This window comes from Squalius cephalus (genome assembly GCF_949319135.1).
Source record: "Squalius cephalus genome assembly, chromosome: 13".
Taxonomy (NCBI): Eukaryota; Metazoa; Chordata; class Actinopteri; order Cypriniformes; family Leuciscidae; genus Squalius; species Squalius cephalus.
Window position 1 is genome coordinate 6133094 of NC_137134.1, and position 18809 is coordinate 6151902.

General features: G+C 41.5%; 1 protein-coding gene across 4 annotated transcripts in view; it reads right to left on the reverse strand.

The window, feature by feature from the left end:
- LOC307169191 (phosphofurin acidic cluster sorting protein 2) overlaps window positions 1-18809 on the reverse strand; it is a 69898-nt gene that overhangs the window by 1849 nt on the left and 49240 nt on the right. For 2 of the 4 annotated variants that reach the window (XM_079889662.1, XM_079889661.1), the window contains exons 15-24: window positions 16570-16676; window positions 16299-16453; window positions 11601-11711; window positions 11409-11511; window positions 9462-9494; window positions 6142-6184; window positions 2332-2374; window positions 2079-2220; window positions 811-1034; window positions 623-736 (exon numbers count right to left, since the gene is read on the reverse strand). In XM_079889662.1, coding sequence (XP_079745788.1) covers window positions 623-736; window positions 811-1034; window positions 2079-2220; window positions 2332-2374; window positions 6142-6184; window positions 9462-9494; window positions 11409-11511; window positions 11601-11711; window positions 16299-16453; window positions 16570-16676 — 1075 coding nt within the window. The remainder of the gene's footprint in view (window positions 1-622; window positions 737-810; window positions 1035-2078; window positions 2221-2331; window positions 2375-6141; window positions 6185-9461; window positions 9495-11408; window positions 11512-11600; window positions 11712-16298; window positions 16454-16569; window positions 16677-18809) is intronic. The other 2 variants (XM_079889664.1, XM_079889663.1) reach the window with 1 other exon arrangement.

An 18809-nucleotide genomic window follows, 5' to 3' on the forward strand; every position in this document is an offset into this window, starting at 1 on the left:
TATGATCAAGTGGAAGGTTTTTTTTTGTTTTTTTTTTAAACTTCTGCCCACCAAAGCTGCCTTTATTTTATCAAAAAAAACAGTAACTATCACAATATATCATGAAAATTATTACAATTTAAAATAGCTGTTTTCTATGTGAAAATTCCTTACTCCAGTCTTCAGTGTCACATGATCCTTCAGAAATCAGTCTAATATGATGATTTGATGATCGAGAAACATTTATGATTATTATCAGTGTTATTATTTTCAGGAAACCAAGATACATTTTTAAAAAGATTCTTTAATCCTTGTTGATGTTGAACATTTATTAGAAATATAAATCTTTTTTATTATAAAGTCTTAAAGTCCCCCTGTAGTCAATAAAACTCATCTTTGATCACCAAAATGACACATTTAAACGTTTTTTCCTTGAAAAAAGTTTCTTCATGCCTTGAATGTAACTCGACACCCTTGCCTGATTCAGTATACGCAGTTCTATGAATATGCAAATGAGCCCCGCCTCCACTCACTCACAGCAGTAATGCTATAAAGTATTGCACTGATAATGACCACAGGGTGGCAGTCAGGTACAGCCAGTGCCCTGAATGTGCTGTGTGTGTGTGTGTTGTGTGTTGTTTACCCTTCAGCATGGTGTGCTGGTGTTTGGCAGTGCAGATGAGCCTGCTGATGCTGTCGATCACCTGACTCTTAGAGTCCACATCCTTCTCCTTCAGCTTCTTGCTCAGGAAAATCACTGGAAGGAAACCAGACATGAAGCAGCAGCACAAACTAATCCGCCTCACATCAGCTCGCTTCACGCCGGCTCACCTTTCTTGTTCTTCTCCTTCATGACGACGGTCATGGCCATGCCGGGAGGGGGTGTCGGCTCGCCTCCGGTGGGGATCCGGGAAACCTGCAGCGAGCGGAAGTTACTCTTCAGCGTGTTCTTAATCCCCACGTCTCTCTTCTCGCCCTCTTTCTTCTTCTCCGCGCCCTGTAGCGTCCAGTAGTCCACCTGAAGACCCATCACCTCCCCACCGGTGCCTGGAGAACTGCACACACACTTGAGTAAGCAATAAGGGACTCGAGGCTGTGCTGTATGGTGAGTAAGTCACGGCTGAAGGGCGTTGTTAGGCACGACGCGAATCTGCAACCCCTTCAGCCGTGACTTATTCATGATACCGCACTAGCCTTGAGTACCTTATTGCCTTTATAAAACGGTTACCACACAATACAAATATTAAAGCTGAAAAATATGCATCAATGCAACTTTCATGAAGTAAAAATCAATAAAAGCCTTCCTTCCGCTGGAAAAAATAGTCCCTGACCGTGAACAGCAACAGAAGTTAAGTTTCATTATTTCACCATTAGATGGCGGCAAAAACTGTGTTTATGAGCGAGTCAGTCAGTAGAGAAGATTTTTTTTTTTTAGGACTCAAACTACAAATCAATGGGTGTTAGGACACCCTTAACTGTTAAAAGGACAAGATATCGCAGCGGACATTCAAACGGAGTTTTATTATGAATACAGGACTGACCTGAAGGAAGATAAATCTACTGTAAATGCAGGTACACTCGCTTACTCGATCTCTCACAATATGCTCTCTATATGCTTCAATGAACAGTATCAATGAGGACAAACACGTTTATGTTGCTAAGAGTGGTTGCTAGGGGTGTTGTGTAGTGATACATAGAACCATTGGGTGAAGCGGCCATAGTTTTATCGTGAATGAAACACAGCTATTGACCAATCAGAATCATGGATTGGAACTAACCGTTTTATAAGTGTGACATATAAGAGTAGATGATGTACGCAAACATGCTTTTTCACTGGCACCAATGCCACGTTCGACTCGTCCTCATGCTCATTTCTCACTGAAATGGTTTACATTGTTGTCTAGGACATTAGGTGCGTCCTAAATCGCGTACTTGTGCACAATTCTACGCCATTTTGTAGTATGAATAGTGCGAGGAGTGCGTTAACACGGCAAATTCTAAAAACAAAAAGTGCACTTTAAGTGCCCGGATGACGCACTTATTTAACCGAAAAAACGAAGTGTGTATTGCTGGACACTTTCAGTGCGAGTTCCTCGTACCCTGCTCCAGAGAGACCGGCAGACACGGAGGGGGATGATGGAGGGGTGCAGGCCATGTCTTTCCCGTACGCCGTTCCCGTCTGCGCCGGAGGAGACGAGAGCATGTTCACACTGCCCACCATCACTGCATCATCAGAGTCCACTGCCACACACACACACACACACACACACACACACACACACACACATCAGTCATATTTCACTGCTGTTAGTGTTTTTATTGGGTTCTTTCTTGGCTAAATGTGAATCCTACCTGATGTGGATAAGCTGTGCTCCACGATTCCCACTTTCACCAACTGCAAGAAAACACATCCAAATCCTGAGTTACTTAAAGTCCCCCAGTGGTGAAAATCCAGCTTTTAATGTTGTTTATGTGTCTATGTGGTGTTTTTAATATGCTTTAAGACAAACCATGTGTAAATTCATAAGTCGACACCATTGCTGAGTGTTTTCTCCTTAAAACTGCATACTATTGATTATATTATTTCTGCTGTATTTTCCATATTTATAGAATTCATAACTGCAAAATATACAGCCAGCACTGTGCATAATACTGTATCCCACAATGCAATGCTTTTGACTTGGCCTTCCATTTTCAATGCGATGGCATTTCGACCAAATGATAAGATGAACAAGATGTTAAAAATCACAGTTGATAGTGGTTTATTCCAAGGCAATTTTACACCAAATTGGGTTAAAACACAAAATATCTCGCTAACAGAAGAGAAATGTAGCGTAATATTGTTTTAAACATTTATCTTTGCACACTGAACTTTCAAATATTTTAATATACAATATGCAGAAGTCTATGGAAGCTTGTTTACGCCACAGAATAAAACATTTTAAAAAGATAATTGTGACTTTTTTTTGCAAGATAATTGCGAGAATTGCGAGATAAAAAGTCTGAATTGCGAGATAAAAAGTCTGAATTGCGAGATAAAAAGTCAGAATTGCAAGATAAAAAGTCAGAATTGCGAGATAAAAAGTCAGAATTGCGAGATAAAAAGTCAGAATTGCGAGATAAAAAGTCTGAATTGCGAGATAAAAAGTCAGAATTGCGAGATAAAAAGTCAGAATTGCGAGATAAAAAGTCTGAATTGCGAGATAAAAAGTCTGAATTGTGAGATAAAAAGTCAGAATTGTGAGATAAAAAGTCAGAATTGCGAGATAAAAAGTCAGAATTGCGAGATAAAAAGTCAGAATTGTGAGATAAAAAGTCAGAATTGTGAGATAAAAAGTCAGAATTGCGAGATAAAAAGTCAGAATTGCGAGATAAAAAGTCAGAATTGCGTGATAAAAAGTCAGAATTGCGAGATATAAAGTCAGAGTTGCGTGATAAAAAGTCAGAATTGTGAGATAAAAAGTCAGAATTGTGAGATAAAAAGTCAGAATTGCGAGAAATAAAGTCAGAATTGCGAGATAAAAAGTCAGAATTGCGAGATAAAAAGTCAGAATTGTGAGATAAAAAGTCAGAATTGCGAGAAATAAAGTCAGAATTGTGAGATAAAAAGTCAGAATTGCGAGAAATAAAGTCAGAATTGCGAGATAAAAAGTCAGAATTGCGAGATAAAAAGTCAGAATTGCGAGATAAAAAGTCAGAATTGCGAGATAAAAAGTCGCAATTATCTTTTTAATTTTTTATTCTGTGGCGGAAACAAGCTCCATAGTAATCATGACATAATTTGCTCTACATATTCTACAAATTTGGTTAAAAAAAAAAGTTTTAATTTTAACTTTAATTTTAATTTAAACTTTAATTTTAAGTCTTGTTTTTTCTTTCCAATAAGCAAAAAGAAGTGATGTTGTTCACCGACCTCAGGAGGTCAAATGAATTATTATACATGCTGTTTTGTTAAATTTATTTTACATGAGGTTTGCCATTTTTGCAACCCTGTTACCAAAATGTTTATCTCTGAATGCAAATTTGAGTGATTCCTTTATTTTCCTGCAATAAACATTAAATAAACAACATTTTATGAGCGTAGGTGACACTTAAAACAGTTTTCCTACAATAACTTTGCTAACAGGGTTGAATGGTTGAACTTCATGAGGATGACCTCACAATTTATGTAAAGTTGAGAAAGTGGATTATTTGGTAGCACTTTATTTTACAGTCCTGTTCCCCATGTACATACTATGCACTTATTACAGTATATTAACTGCAATAACTGGGTAATAACAAGGCACTAACCCTGAACCTACCCTTAACTCATGCAGTGACCTTACAGTTTATTACCATACTTACTTAGGTAAGTACACACACTGGAAAATAAAGTGCAACTGATTATTTGCTTGTAGTTTCCCATTTTGTGTGATAAAGAAAAATCATGGAATACCAGAGTTGTGCTAAACATTGTTTTAAGGCAGTTTAAATTAGTTGCTAATTTAAATATACAGTATATTTAGAGGTAATTCATTATTTAAATATAATTAAAATTAATGCTGGCCAATCACAAAGTTTGTGTTTACATAATATATTTGTGTATATAAATACACACACATGCATGTATACATTTAAGAAAAATGTGTTATTTATATATAAAATATTAATATTTATATATAATATAAATTATGTATAAGTATATATACAGTATACACTCACCTAAAGGAGTATTAGGAACACCATACTAATACTGTGTTTGACCCCCTTTCGCCTTCAGAACTGCCTTAATTCTACGTGGCATTGATTCAACAAGGTGCTGAAAGCATTCTTTAGAAATGTTGGCCCATATTGATAGGATAGCATCTTGCAGTTGATGGAGATTTGTGGGATGCACATCCAGGGCACGAAGCTCCCGTTCCACCACATCCCAAAGATGCTCTATTGGGTTGAGATCTGGTGACTGTGGGGGCCATTTTAGTACAGTGAACTCATTGTCATGTTCAAGAAACCAATTTGAAATTATTCGAGCTTTGTGACATGGTGCATTATCCTGCTGGAAGTAGCCATCAGAGGATGGGTACATGGTGGTCATAAAGGGATGGACATGGTCAGAAACAATGCTCAGGTAGGCCGTGGCATTTAAACGATGCCCAATTGGCACTAAGGGGCCTAAAGTGTGCCCAGAAAACATCCCCCACACCATTACACCACCACCACCAGCCTGCACAGTGGTAACAAGGCATGATGGATCCATGTTCTCATTCTGTTTACGCCAAATTCTGACTCTACCATCTGAATGTCTCAACAGAAATCGAGACTCATCAGACCAGGCAACATTTTTCCAGTCTTCAACTGTCCAATTTTGGTGAGCTCGTGCAAATTGTAGCCTCTTTTTCCTATTTGTAGTGGAGATGAGTGGTACCCGGTGGGGTCTTCTGCTGTTGTAGCCCATCCGCCTCAAGGTTGTGCGTGTTGTGGCTTCACAAATGCTTTGCTGCATACCTCGGTTGTAACGAGTGGTTATTTCAGTCAAAGTTGCTCTTCTATCAGCTTGAATCAGTCGGCCCATTCTCCTCTGACCTCTAGCATCAACAAGGCATTTTCGCCCACAGGACTGCCGCATACTGGATGTTTTTCCCTTTTCACACCATTCTTTGTAAACCCTAGAAATGGTTGTGCGTGAAAATCCCAGTAACTGAGCAGATTGTGAAATACTCAGACCAGCCCGTCTGGCACCAACAACCATGCCACGCTCAAAATTGCTTAAATCACCTTTCTTTCCCATTCTGACATTCAGTTTGGAGTTCAGGAGATTGTCTTGACCAGGACCACACCCCTAAATGCATTGAAGCAACTGCCATGTGATTGGTTGATTAGATAATTGCATTAATGAGAAATTGAACAGGTGTTCCTAATAATCCTTTAGGTGAGTGTATACATGCAGATATTTCTTAAATGTATACATGATGTGTGTATTTATATATACAAAATAATTATACACAGTACACACATATGTTATGTAAACACAACCTTTGCGATTAATCATTGCCCAGCACTAATTAAAATATAACAAAATATCCATATAAACCATATTTCTCACTCCAATGCTTTTGGCCCATGTATATTAGTGGCTTTAGAAGAACAGCAGAGAGGAAACGAAAGAGAAAAAGCATTTCTCACCCCAATGAACGGGACAAACTTCTGGCAGGAGTCTTCGTCAGGGCTGTGGAGGTCAGAGAGGAGGGAAGAAGCGTGAGCTCGGGACGAGTGTGTGTGTGAGGTGTGTGTGAGGGTGAGGATGAGTCTAGCTGGCTCATGGTGAGGGTGAGGGCTCATGAGAGGACGCTGGGAAAGCTTCTTACATCCTCCACCGGTCGGCGGGGTGTAAGGCTGCAGGCGATGGCACGCTTCAGTACTCAACTCAATCATATACAGTCTTTCGTGGCGTTTCCCAAGAGTCGTCTACAACTGATACAAGCTGCTCTCCAAGCCTCACAACACAACCAACTTCCGAGATTCTCAATTTAGTCGATTGTAGCTGACAAAAACAGGGCTGTCACTAGAGTAGTCTCGAGTAGCCAGACTTTTGATTATCGGCACAACGCCTGATCCACACTGGCCACGTTACGATTGATGAATCTGAATGTAGTGTTTACATGAACGCTAAACATTCGATCAGGTTGATCCAATCGCAACTAGATTTTTTGACATGCGCTCACTGCGCAAATATAAAGAGTTTCCCGTTGTTTGCGCATAATAACTATTCTCCTACATTGGTTCTTTATTTGTTTTAAACAGCAGTAGACTTAATATTTATCCATTTCTGGTCATAATTTGGAGTAAATGAGCATATGAACCGTTGCTTATATTGATCATGCAGTAAAAATGTCCAAAACCAGTAGTCTGTGGATGAGAGTCTGAAGCCAGGACTGGTGGGCCGTTGTCCTGCTCCACTTCACACACTCAGTGAAAGGAGAATTATAGAGTGACGGGACACTCATTAATGACACTTTATTCAACATGAAGAACAGCTCGTTACGCACGTCATTACGCTATTTCTACGTCATTGCACATGCGCAGTCCTTTCAGTTTCGGTTTTCAATCCGATCAAGTATTTACATGTTCTCTGGATCGGATTAGAAAAGGAATAAACCACCGCTCTCAATCCGATCGAAATTTCATTGGGATCGAGCTCAATCGGATCGAATAAAGTGTTTACATGAAGGCTTTTCAGTCCGATTGAGCCACCAATCCGATTACAAACGGATTATTTGGTTGCATGTAAACGTAGCCATTGTGACGTATTTAAGCCAAGAAGCGACGACTTACAGCGGAAGAGAATGCCTGACCAACATGACAATGACCAATCACAACCTGGAGAAAGCTCTACTTTAGGCGTCTCAAACCTCAAAGTTTATTTCCTAAATTTGAAGCCGTGAACAAACAAACTCTACCAATTGGGTAAATGACATTTAAGAGTGTCCATGATGAAACAACAAACGAAAAAATCTTTAAAAAAATCAGTTACACTTTATTTGAAGGAGTCATTGTTACAGTGTAATTATATATTTGAGTACTGAGTAATATTAATTAACGACATGTACTTACTATAGGGTCAGGGTAGGATTAGGGTTTGGTTGAGGGTTAGTTGCATGTAATTATGCATAATTTACTGTTATTTCTATGGTAAGTACATGTAACAAAAAGGACACTGTAAAATAAAGTGTTACCAAAATATCAACAAAAAAAAGTTCTCTTTGTATTCATATGGTGACAAAAAACACCATTTTCAAGAAAAGTTAAAATTGTATAGGTCTCGTTAGCCATGTGTATGCATACATTTGTGTGAAATCTCTATATAAATTTTACAAACAAATTATGGTTCATCAACAGCTTTCATGCTAAAATGTATTATAAATTTACGAAAAATGGAGGAACAACTGAAACCACACATACTTAAGGGCCGTATACTACACTTTTCGTTCCATGCATACGAATGACGGATACCGGAAACACAAGACGTTTCGAATTTTGCTGCTCTCTAAATAATAATAATAATAATTCATTACATTTATATAGCGCTTTTCTCGGCACTCAAAGCGCTTTACATAGATGGGGGAATCTCCTCAACCACCACCAATGTGCAGCTCCACCTGGATGATGCGACGGCAGCCATATTGCGCCAGAACGCCCACCACACACCAGCTTACTGGTGGAGAGGAGACAGTGATGAAGCCAATCAGTATATATGGGGATGATTAGGAGGCCATGATGGACAGAGGCCACTGGGCAAATTTGGCCAGGATGCCGGGGTTACACCCCTACTCTTTTGAAAGACATCCTGGGATTTTTAATGACCACAGAGAGTCAGGACCTCGGTTTTACGTCTCATCCTAAAGTTCAAGTTCGGTGAACTCTGACCTGAAAATTCGTATCACATGGAGACGCGTGACCGTTAGAAGATCGGTAAGTCATGGCAAGACCTCTTGACTGAATTAAAACAACGCAGATTTTTGAGTGGAGTAGATTGTGTACAGTTCTTACTTTCTATAGGTTTATTATTATTTTAAATGTATGTTTATGAAAAAGCCGTTGCAGTGTCTTGTCTTCTCTAGAGTGACTGCGGCTTAAAAGTGTTAAGATGCGCTTTTACACAGAGATATTTAATCTTAAATATTTTCGCCATATAAAACAGCTGGAGCTGTGAGGTTCCTCTGCAGATTACTGTAGATCCATGCAAGTGAGACGTCCAAAAAACAAGCCTGACTCTGAATAAAAGGTTCACTGTGTCTGAACTGGTTTTGAAAGTGCTGGAGAATGTCACGGCTCTGTCCATCCTCTCTTCATTCACGTCTCCTTGTTGTCTCTCTCTCTATAGGTCTTCCATCACATCCCCTGCGTTTCTCTTTGTATCTCTCCTTTCTCCTCTATTTTATTCTGCTTCATATAAAGCGATAATTGGTTGTGTGACCTTTAGTATTTGTGCTCGTCCTTCAGATGGGAAACTGCAGATTTATGTTCCAGTGCTTCGTTATTCATCTAATATTTGGTTTTCATAACATTAATTAGCACTATCCGACAGTGGTAAAAACATGATTCTGCATGCCTTATACTATTAATAAGTTGAGTACTGAACACATTCATGAAATTGATCGCTTTGATTGACTTAATATTCCAAATATTAACAACAAGTAATCTTCAAGTGTAATCACACTCGCAAGTTTGAACCCGCAACCTTTCAGTTACCACATTTACCACCACTAACCCACACCACCCTATACTTCACTTAGTTAGTCACCAACCATTTCTCACTTCAAACCTGTTAAACCAAACTAAACCAGTTAAAGACACAAAAAGACTGAGTTATGAAAACACAGAACACAGAGTGAGCAAAAACTAGTAGTCACGCAGACAGGTGTGTGTGAGGTTAACACACTGAGAGCATGAGTGATTTAAACCACAGCAAACATGGACGTCCACCCAGACACACGATTAGGTACCTGATGTAAAAATCAAAATACAAACTTCTCTTCCTTGAAGGCAAAAACAAAAGAAAAGACCCAAAGCATAACAGTTACTGCACCGTCCTCAACACACATCTTCTCAATGACAAAATCAAATCAAATCAAACAAATGAGTGACATAATTAGAAAAACATTAACTCAAATGCAAGAGCAACTGATTATAAGAGGCTTTGTCTGATCTACTTGATGGACTAATTGACTATAATGATCATGACACTTAATCTCATAAATCATGTCCTTGTCACATTTCACCCCAAAACCAAAACAAATAAGAACTGATTTATATTGTGCAGTAAAAATAAATCATAATTAATGTTTTTCATTAAGGAGATTAAGTCTTTTAGGAACATTGAGATGATTATGACAATCAAGCACATTTTCCCTAAATCCTCATTACAGCTAAATGCACAATTTAACTTTAGAATTTTATTGGAAGAATCCAATAAATGTTTTTAATGAAAACATTTTTAATCGTCCTAAAATAAATGTGTGTAATGTTGCTGTTTGAGCATGAAAAAGCTCTGCAAAGTTACAAAGCGCAAAGTCCTTCCAGCGGGAGTTCTTCTCTATATCAGTGTCAGTGTTTCTGAACTCCATTGTAGTCCTGAGTTTCTTCCGGGAACGAACACGTCACAATATTCCTCATTTAAATAATTAATACGCAGAATAAAGGGGCGGGGCCTGGTTGAGTTAGTTAGTAGTGTGTTGAAACTGGTGGTTATGGTAAGAGGTGAGACATTTCCCAAACACACAGGAAGTGCTCGACCAATCACAACACACTGCTCCAGCCGACCAATCAGAGCACAGTGTGCTTTTCAAGAGGAGGAGCTTCATAGAGACAGGAAGTAAACAGAGCGTTACTGACAGACTGGGAAAAGAGGAGCCGCAACAATGGAGAATATGAGGAAAATAATTGTTTTTGAACATTTAAGCATGAAAACCTATTTTAGTAGAGCCCAAAAACAAAATCAAGACTTTGTAAAAGGGCATAATATGACCTCTTTACATAAAATACAATGTTTTTCTTTTAAATTTGGGGTGAAATCTGACCTGGATCATTTTTCTTGATAATTTTTGTAAGATTAACGGTTAGCTCACCCAAAAATTCTGTAATTAATTACTCACCCTCATGTCGTTACCAACCTGTAAGACTTTCGTTCATCTTCGAAACACAAATGAAGATCCTTTTGATGATATCTGAGAGCTTTCTGTCTCTCCATTGACAGCTAATTCATATGAATCGAGCAGTTTGGTCCAAATTTTCTGAAGAGACTCGATCGCTTTATATGATGAACAGAATTGAGGCTTTTATTCACATTTAAACATTGATCAGCGAACATAAACAGAAGCTCAACCGAACCTGCTTGACGCGTGAGAACAAACCTGATTGGTTCTTGCTGAAGCTCAAACGTGCTGCGTAACACGAGAATGAACCTCATTGGTTCTCGCTCGTCAAGCGAACATGCTTGAGCTTCCGTCTATAACTGATGTGTAAGTTGATTAATATTTATATGTGAATAAAAGCCTAAATTCAATCTGTTCATCATATAAAGTGATCGAGTCTCTCCAGAAAATTTGGACTAAACTGCTCAATTCATATGAATTAGTTTTATGTTCTCTTTATGAACTTTTTGAAGAGTACAGAAAGTTGTAAGATTTCATCAAAAAGACCTTAATTTGTGTTCAGAAGATAAATGAAAGTCTGATGGGTTTGGGAAGACATGAGGGTGAGTAATTAATGACAGAATTGTCATGTTTGAGTAAACTATCCCTTTAACTCTTTACATCATCATGGAAACAAATTTTATACAACTGTGTTTTGGCTAGATGGTGAATAAACATAAAGTACATTTAAGTATCACACATACCTCACATTTACATCATTAATTAGTTCTTCCCACACACGCACATGCAAGACAATACCTTTTCTGTTTATAGGTAAGCATTGCTTCTGAAATAGGGAACTGGTGGGAGAGATTCGCTCCAGCCAGATACTGTGAGACGCGTCCGGCCACATCAATATTATCTGTGGACATTTTCAAACACCACACGCTTTAAGGCACAGCATCAAATCAGACAATAAAGGCATCAAATCATATTAGCAGACGCTCTAACCTGAAGTGGGAGCTTCTAACCTCCCGAAAATGTCCCGCCATCCTGCGTCCATGAAGATGTTACAGAACTTACTGTCAAATGTTGAGATGTATTTGGCCAGTGGATGACAACCTTTCAAAAAGAAGAAGAAGCAGTCGAACAACAGGAGAGATCAGCAGTCTGTGAGTGTTTACTTTTCCCAGTAGATTTTAGCGCGGCTGTGTTGCTAGGAAGTGTGTTTTACCGTGTTTTTACTATGGTAAAAACGCACGTGTGACTTTGTTTGTGCGTCGTGACTGGTTAGTTTCGCTTGACTAAACAGGAGGGCGGGACCTGCTGTATTCAATAAAGAGGTATTAGGTGTGTATAAAATTGGTTAGTGCACCGCGGCAGCGGTCGCGGCAGCCCTCGTGTGAAGCCCTCATCGTGTTAAGACCGAAGAGTGTAAAGACCAACGACTCTACCTGTGCGACTCCACCGAGCAAGGACACCAACAAGGCACTTGAGTATTAATTTTCCCTATTTATTCCTTTACTTTCTCGTCTACACAACTTTTTCATCTGATCTATTTGTTTGTGACCTTACACTATGTGTTTTCAAATCCCTACTATTACTAACACACGTAAATCAAATGTCACACGTCAGAGGCAGTCCAATCCTAACAACCTGCGTACTTTTCCGGTGTCTTCTAGTACTATATTCTCTTTTCCTATTGGTCTCTGGAATTGCCAGTCCGCTGTAAACAAAGCTGATTTCATTACATCTATTTCTAGTCATTTGGGTCTCAGTCTACTGGCCCTGACTGAGACCTGGATCAGACCAGAGGACACTGCCACACCAGCTGCCCTCTCCACTAAATTCACTTTCTCACACACCCCTCGCCTGACTGGAAGGGGTGGTGGTACTGGTCTGCTCATCTCAAACGATTGGAAATTTGATCATTTACTAACTCTGTGTGACAACAGCTCTTTTGAATCACATTCAATTACTATCACTAGCCCTATTAATATCCATTTTGTAGTTGTATATCGTCCCCCAGGGCAGCTCGGCAGTTTCTTGGAAGAGCTTGATGTGCTACTCTCGTCCTTCCCTGAGGATGGTACTCCTCTCGTTGTTCTTGGAGACTTCAACATCCACCTAGAAAAACCTCAGGCTGCTGATTTCCACACTCTGCTTGCCTCATTTGACCTCAAGCGAGTATCTACTGCGACTACTCACAGATCAGGTAATATATTGGACCTTATCTACACACGCTACTGCTCCACTGACCATACACTGGTCACTCCACTGCACACCTCAGATCACTTCCTCCTCACTCTCAACATCAACCTGCCACGGAACACAACACACACTCCTCCACAGGTCACTTTTCGGCGAAACCTACGCTCACTCTCACCCTCTCGTCTATCCTCTCTGGTCTCATCCACACTTCCTCCACCTGATCAGCTTTCAACACTAGATACTAACAGTGCAACTGATAATCTTTTCTCCACTTTAACATCCTGCTTGGACACCTTCTGCCCCCTTTCCTCCAGGCCAGCCCGCGCCACACCCTCTGCCCCCTGGTTATCTGATGTTCTCCGGGAACATCGTTCGAAACTTAGGGGTGCAGAGAGGAAGTGGCGCAAATCAAAAGATCCTACTGATCTTGGTCTTTATCAGTCCCTCCTCTCTTCCTTCTCTGATAATATCTCTACTGCTAAAATGACTTACTATCACAACAAAATTAACAATTCTTCAGACTCTCGCATGCTTTTCAAAACCTTCTCCTCTCTTCTCAACCCTCCTCCTCCTCCTCCTTCATCAACACTAAATGCTGACGATTTTGCTACATTCTTTATAAATAAAACAACCTCCATCAGCGGCCAATTTAGCAATCCACAAATTGACACACACACTTTTCCAGCTAACACGCACTCTCTACCCTCCTTCTCTCTACTCTCAGAGACAGAAGTCTCCAATCTCCTCCTTTCCAATCGCCCTACCACCTGTCCGCTTGATCCTATTCCCACTAACCTACTTCAAGCCATTTCATCCTCAGTTGTACCCACACTCACACACATCATAAACACCTCTCTTCACACTGGTACCTTTCCCACAGCATTTAAGCAGGCTCGTGTAACCCCACTGCTTAAGAAACCCACTCTAAATCCAGCACATCTGGAGAATTACAGACCAGTATCTCTCCTTCCATTCGTCGCGAAAACACTTGAGCGAGTTGTTTTCAACCAGATCTCTTCCTTCCTTACACAGAACAACCTCTTGGACAACAATCAATCTGGTTTCAAAAGCGGACACTCAACTGAGACGGCCCTGCTCTCAGTAATTGAAGCTCTGAGACTGGCAAGAGCAGCCTCCAAATCCTCAGTTCTCATCCTGCTGGATCTGTCTGCTGCCTTTGACACAGTTAACCACCAGATCCTCCTGTCAATCCTAAAGACGAAGGGCATCTCGGGAACCGCACTCCAATGGTTCAAGTCATACCTCTCAGGTAGGTCCTTTAGGGTTTCGTGGAGGGGTGAGGTGTCTAAGACACAACATCTAGCTACTGGAGTGCCTCAGGGCTCAGTGCTTGGACCACTTCTCTTCTCCATCTACATGACATCACTAGGATCTGTGATTCAGAAACATGGTTTTTCCTATCACTGCTACGCTGATGACACACAACTCTACCTCTCATTCCAGCCCGACGATCCGACGGTAGCTGATCGTATCTCAGCCTGCCTGACAGACATTTCTGGCTGGATGAAGGACCACCACCTTCAACTAAACCTTGCGAAGACAGAGCTACTCGTGGTCCCGGCCAACCCAACACTTCACCACAACTTCACCATTCAGCTAGACTCGTCATCCATAACTCCATCTAGATCAGCCAGGAACCTTGGTGTGGTAATTGATGATCAATTGAACTTCACAGACCACATTGCAAGAACTGCCCGGTCATGTAGATTTGCCTTGTACAACATTAGGAGGATCAGACCCTTCCTATCAGAACATGCTACTCAACTCCTTGTCCAAGCGCTTGTTTTATCCAGACTTGACTATTGCAACGCTCTCCTGGCTGGTCTTCCAGCTTGCACAGTCAAACCTCTGCAACTGATCCAGAACGCCGCAGCTAGAGTGGTCTTTAACGAGCCGAAAAGGGCACATGTCACTCCTCTCCTCACAAAACTGCACTGGTTGCCAGTTGCCGCTCGCATCAAATTCAAGTCACTGACGTTTGCCTACAGAACAACCACTGGTTCTGCTCCCTTTTACTTTAACTCTTTACTTCAGACTTATGTGCCTTCCAGGAACTTGCGCTCTGCAAGTGAACGGCGTCTTGTGGTGCCATCTCAAAGAGGCACAAAATCTCTTTCTCGGACCTTTACCATGACTGTTCCCTGCTGGTGGAATGATCTGCCGAACTCAACCAGAGCGGCTGAGTCCATAGCCACTTTTAAGAAACGGCTGAAGACACTTCTTTTTCGACAGCACTTGATCCAGTAATACTAACACTTTCTCTCTACTACTCTATTCTGTTCTATTAAAAAAAAAAAAAAAAAAAAAAAAATAAATAAAAAAAATGCGTTTATTTAAACTGAGAAGGGTCATAGCACTTGCATTTTGTTGTCCTACTGCTAGTTTAACTGCTTCTATTGTTCTCATTTGTAAGTCGCTTTGGATAAAAGCGTCTGCTAAATGAATAAATGTAAATGTAAATGTAAATGTAAAAACAAAGTACATTTTGCTCATACTGAAGAAATACCACTTAATAAAAGGATTGTCTTTCACATCTGACCAAAGTCCAAAATAAACACCTGCTAAGCACCAGATATGAATACAAACTGGCTTTGGCCCATAAATAATATCACCCGCTGGGTGGAAACTCTATTATGAACATAATACAGGGTTTAATTGAATTGTTGGAATCCTCCCATTAAGCTGTGAAAACTAACATAATGAAAAATCGGTCACGTTTTTCTGACATATACAGTTTTACTGAAAAAAAGCAGCTTATTCTATTAACATATGATAGAATATATAGAAAATTAGATTTTAAAAAATTACACTACAGTGTATTTATAATAATTATGAATGTTTTAATGTTTTTGAATTTAGTCTCTTCTGCTCACCAAGGCTGCCTTTATTTGATCAAACATAAAACAGTAATACTGTAAAATATTATTACAATTTAAAATAGCTGTTTTCTATGTGAATATTGTCACAGATCTGTTCAGTGAGTTTTATTTTCACTGACTTTTAGTTTGTTTTTCTCAGTCACATGTTCTCCTTTGTCTTAGTTTCCCACCACTCGTTTGTATCCTTGGTTACCGTCATTATGAGTTATGTGTTTCAGCTGTGTTTGATTCATCATCTCGTTTGTGTTTGCCTTAATAGTTGTACCCTCACAGTCACTCTTTGTCCGGTCACCGTCTATGTTAGAGGTTGTTTTGTTTGTTTGCCTGCCTGTTTGGATTGCCTTTGAAGTGGATCACATTTGATTACAATTTACTATAAGTCACACAAGGTTGAAGGAAGAACAAAAAGATGATGATCAAGTTTCAAAAGCCGCTTTTCCAGCTCGCTGTGTTCTTGATCAAATACTGTAAATGCATACTTGGTGAGCAGAAGAGACTTCTTTCAAAAGCTCTAACTTTTGACTGGTAGTGTATATTTTGAGAGTAATTTTAAGAGTTATTTATATTTTCTGCGCTTCAGATGCTTTATTCTGCTTACCGACAGGAATGACCAGGAAACGAATGTAGCTCAACCAATCAGGCGTCTTGTTGGCGAGTTGCTCCACAAAGCAGCGTAGGACCGTGCTGAGGTAACTCTGGTCGCCCGCCACTGCCACTTTAATGGTTGGTGGTGTTTGTGCATTACAGTTGCAGCTGTATGAGATTTACAAAATCAGTTCTCACTAAGACAAAATAAAAACTTCTAATAAAGCAAGCTAGGGATTGTTCTTGTGTTGTGAGTGGACAGTGAGGAATTTGAGTGGCCTTACAATCGTTGAATCCTGGTGACGATGGTGTTGAAGGCGGCCTGAACGTCTGCGGGGGAAACGGTGGACACAATAGGCTGCTTGTGCTCCTGAAGAATCTCATTCAAATACTGCCACAGAAACACAGGTCACAGGTCAGAGAGCAGCACGAGGGAAATTGTGAGGATGGCAAAAAAGAAACAAGTTATGAGGACTGCAATGTACATAATGGCTATTCCAGCGGTATACGTCTGCCTCAGGGAAAGACAAATGTCCAAATAAATCCAAACAGACAAGACAAGTGATAAAAACACTTTGTTTCCCCAGGTTAATGCGTCAGCCCTGTTACCACCATAACCAGCTCTTATTAAAATAATGTACGAGTCAATAAATCAAACAGTGAACTCTGGGACAAGCAAATCAAGTCTCCTCTTTTCTGTTTTTAGTATTATGTAATCACACGTATGTGTCACGCATCGGCAAAGCGTGATGTAGGTAACAGGTCGGACGAGGAAGATGAATACAAAATAGACTTTATTAACAGAAGGATAAACTGTAACCAAACTTAGCAAACACAAATGAAAACAGAAACACAGGCCGGAAGGTGGCTCGAAGCCCGGTGGAGCCGCGAAGACAGCGGTCTTTGGTGGAGCTGAGGGGGTGAGGAGCCAAGGTGGAGCAGTGAGGACGGCGTTCCCTGGTGGAGTTGAGGGGGCGAGGAGCCTAGGTGGAGCCAGAGGGACGAGGAAGCCTGGTGGAGCCGCGAGGACGGCGAACGCTGGTGGAGCTGAGGGGGCAAGGAGCCAAGGTGGAGCCAGAGCGATGAGGAAGCCTGGTGAAGCCGCGAGGACTGCGGTCCCTGGTGGGGCTGATTGATGGGCCGAGGTGGAGCCACGAGGACGGCGGTCCCTTGTGGCGCTGAGGGGGCGAGGTGCCAAGGTGGAGCAGCGAGAACTTCCTTTCCACGAGGAAGCCTGGTGGAGCCTTGAGGACGGCGGTCCCTTGTGGAGCTGAGGGGGCGAGGAGCCAAGGTGGAGCAGCGAGAATTTCCTTTCCACGAGGAAGCCTGGTGGAGCCGTGAGGACGGCGGTCCCTTGTGGAGCTGAGGGGGCGAGGAGCCAAGGTGGAGCAGCGAGAATTTCCTTTCCACAAGGAAGCCTGGTGGAGCCGTGAGGACGGCGGTCCATGGTGGAGCTGAGGGGGCGAGGTGCCAAGGTGGAGCAGCGAGAACTTCCTTTCCACGAGGAAGCCTGGTGGAGCCGTGAGGACGGCGGCCCCTGGTGGAGCTGATTGATGGGCCGAGGTGGAGCCACGAGGAAGGCGGTCCCTTGTGGAGCTGAGGGGGCGAGGAGCCAAGGTGGAGCCGACTGGTCGATGGGCCGAGGTGGAGTTAAGGGCCTGATGGCCCGAGGCACAGCCAGGGAATCCATTTGCCACGGCATAGCTGGTGCACGTAAGACCCTAGGTGGATACGAATTGCAGGGTAGAGTCAACAGAGGAGGAGAAGAGGGACTGGAGGGAGCCAGTGAAGGCGGGGCCGAAGGACTGGCTGGTTTAGGCAGAGGAGGGCAATGAACACTTAACACTAGGTGATGAAACTGACAGGGATAAGCGGAGGGAGTGTTCATCTAGCTCGGCTAAAACTCCCACTGGCACATTTGTAGAAGCTGGCTCAGACACCTGGTCAGACTGGACGGTGGTCTTCGAATCGGGGACGGACGTGGCTGCAGGTTTTGGCTTTGTTGCAGGCATAGGCTCTGGCATAGGGTCCGTGGTGGGCGTTAACACTGGCTCCAGATCTGCGGTGGGTAAATACTTCTTCTCCGTTGGTGGGCGTGGGTTCTGGTTCTGCGGGGTTCATGATGGACGAGAACATCATGGGGTAAGTACATTGCAAACACTGCAGAATGGCCTCTCTCCAAGTTCCTCTCTTAAAGTTCAGGGGGCTGTAATAGTTCTCCTCAATCCAAAACAATGATTTAAATAATACAATATAGGGAGATCTTCACGGGCAAAGGAGATGAATTCTGCTGCTCAATCCATATTCTTTCTGTTAGTCTAGTGTTCTGTCGCACTCGGGTTGAGGGAGAAGATGAGAGACGTGGCAAGTGGATCTATTAGCAGCTTAACTTTAATTAAACAACACAAGAGAGGAGTAATGAACGAGAATCACATAACAGTGTGTACTCAAACACAACCAACACCAGACAATGAACACAAGATAATGAATTCTGTGCACTTATTAATAACGTAATGAATAACCA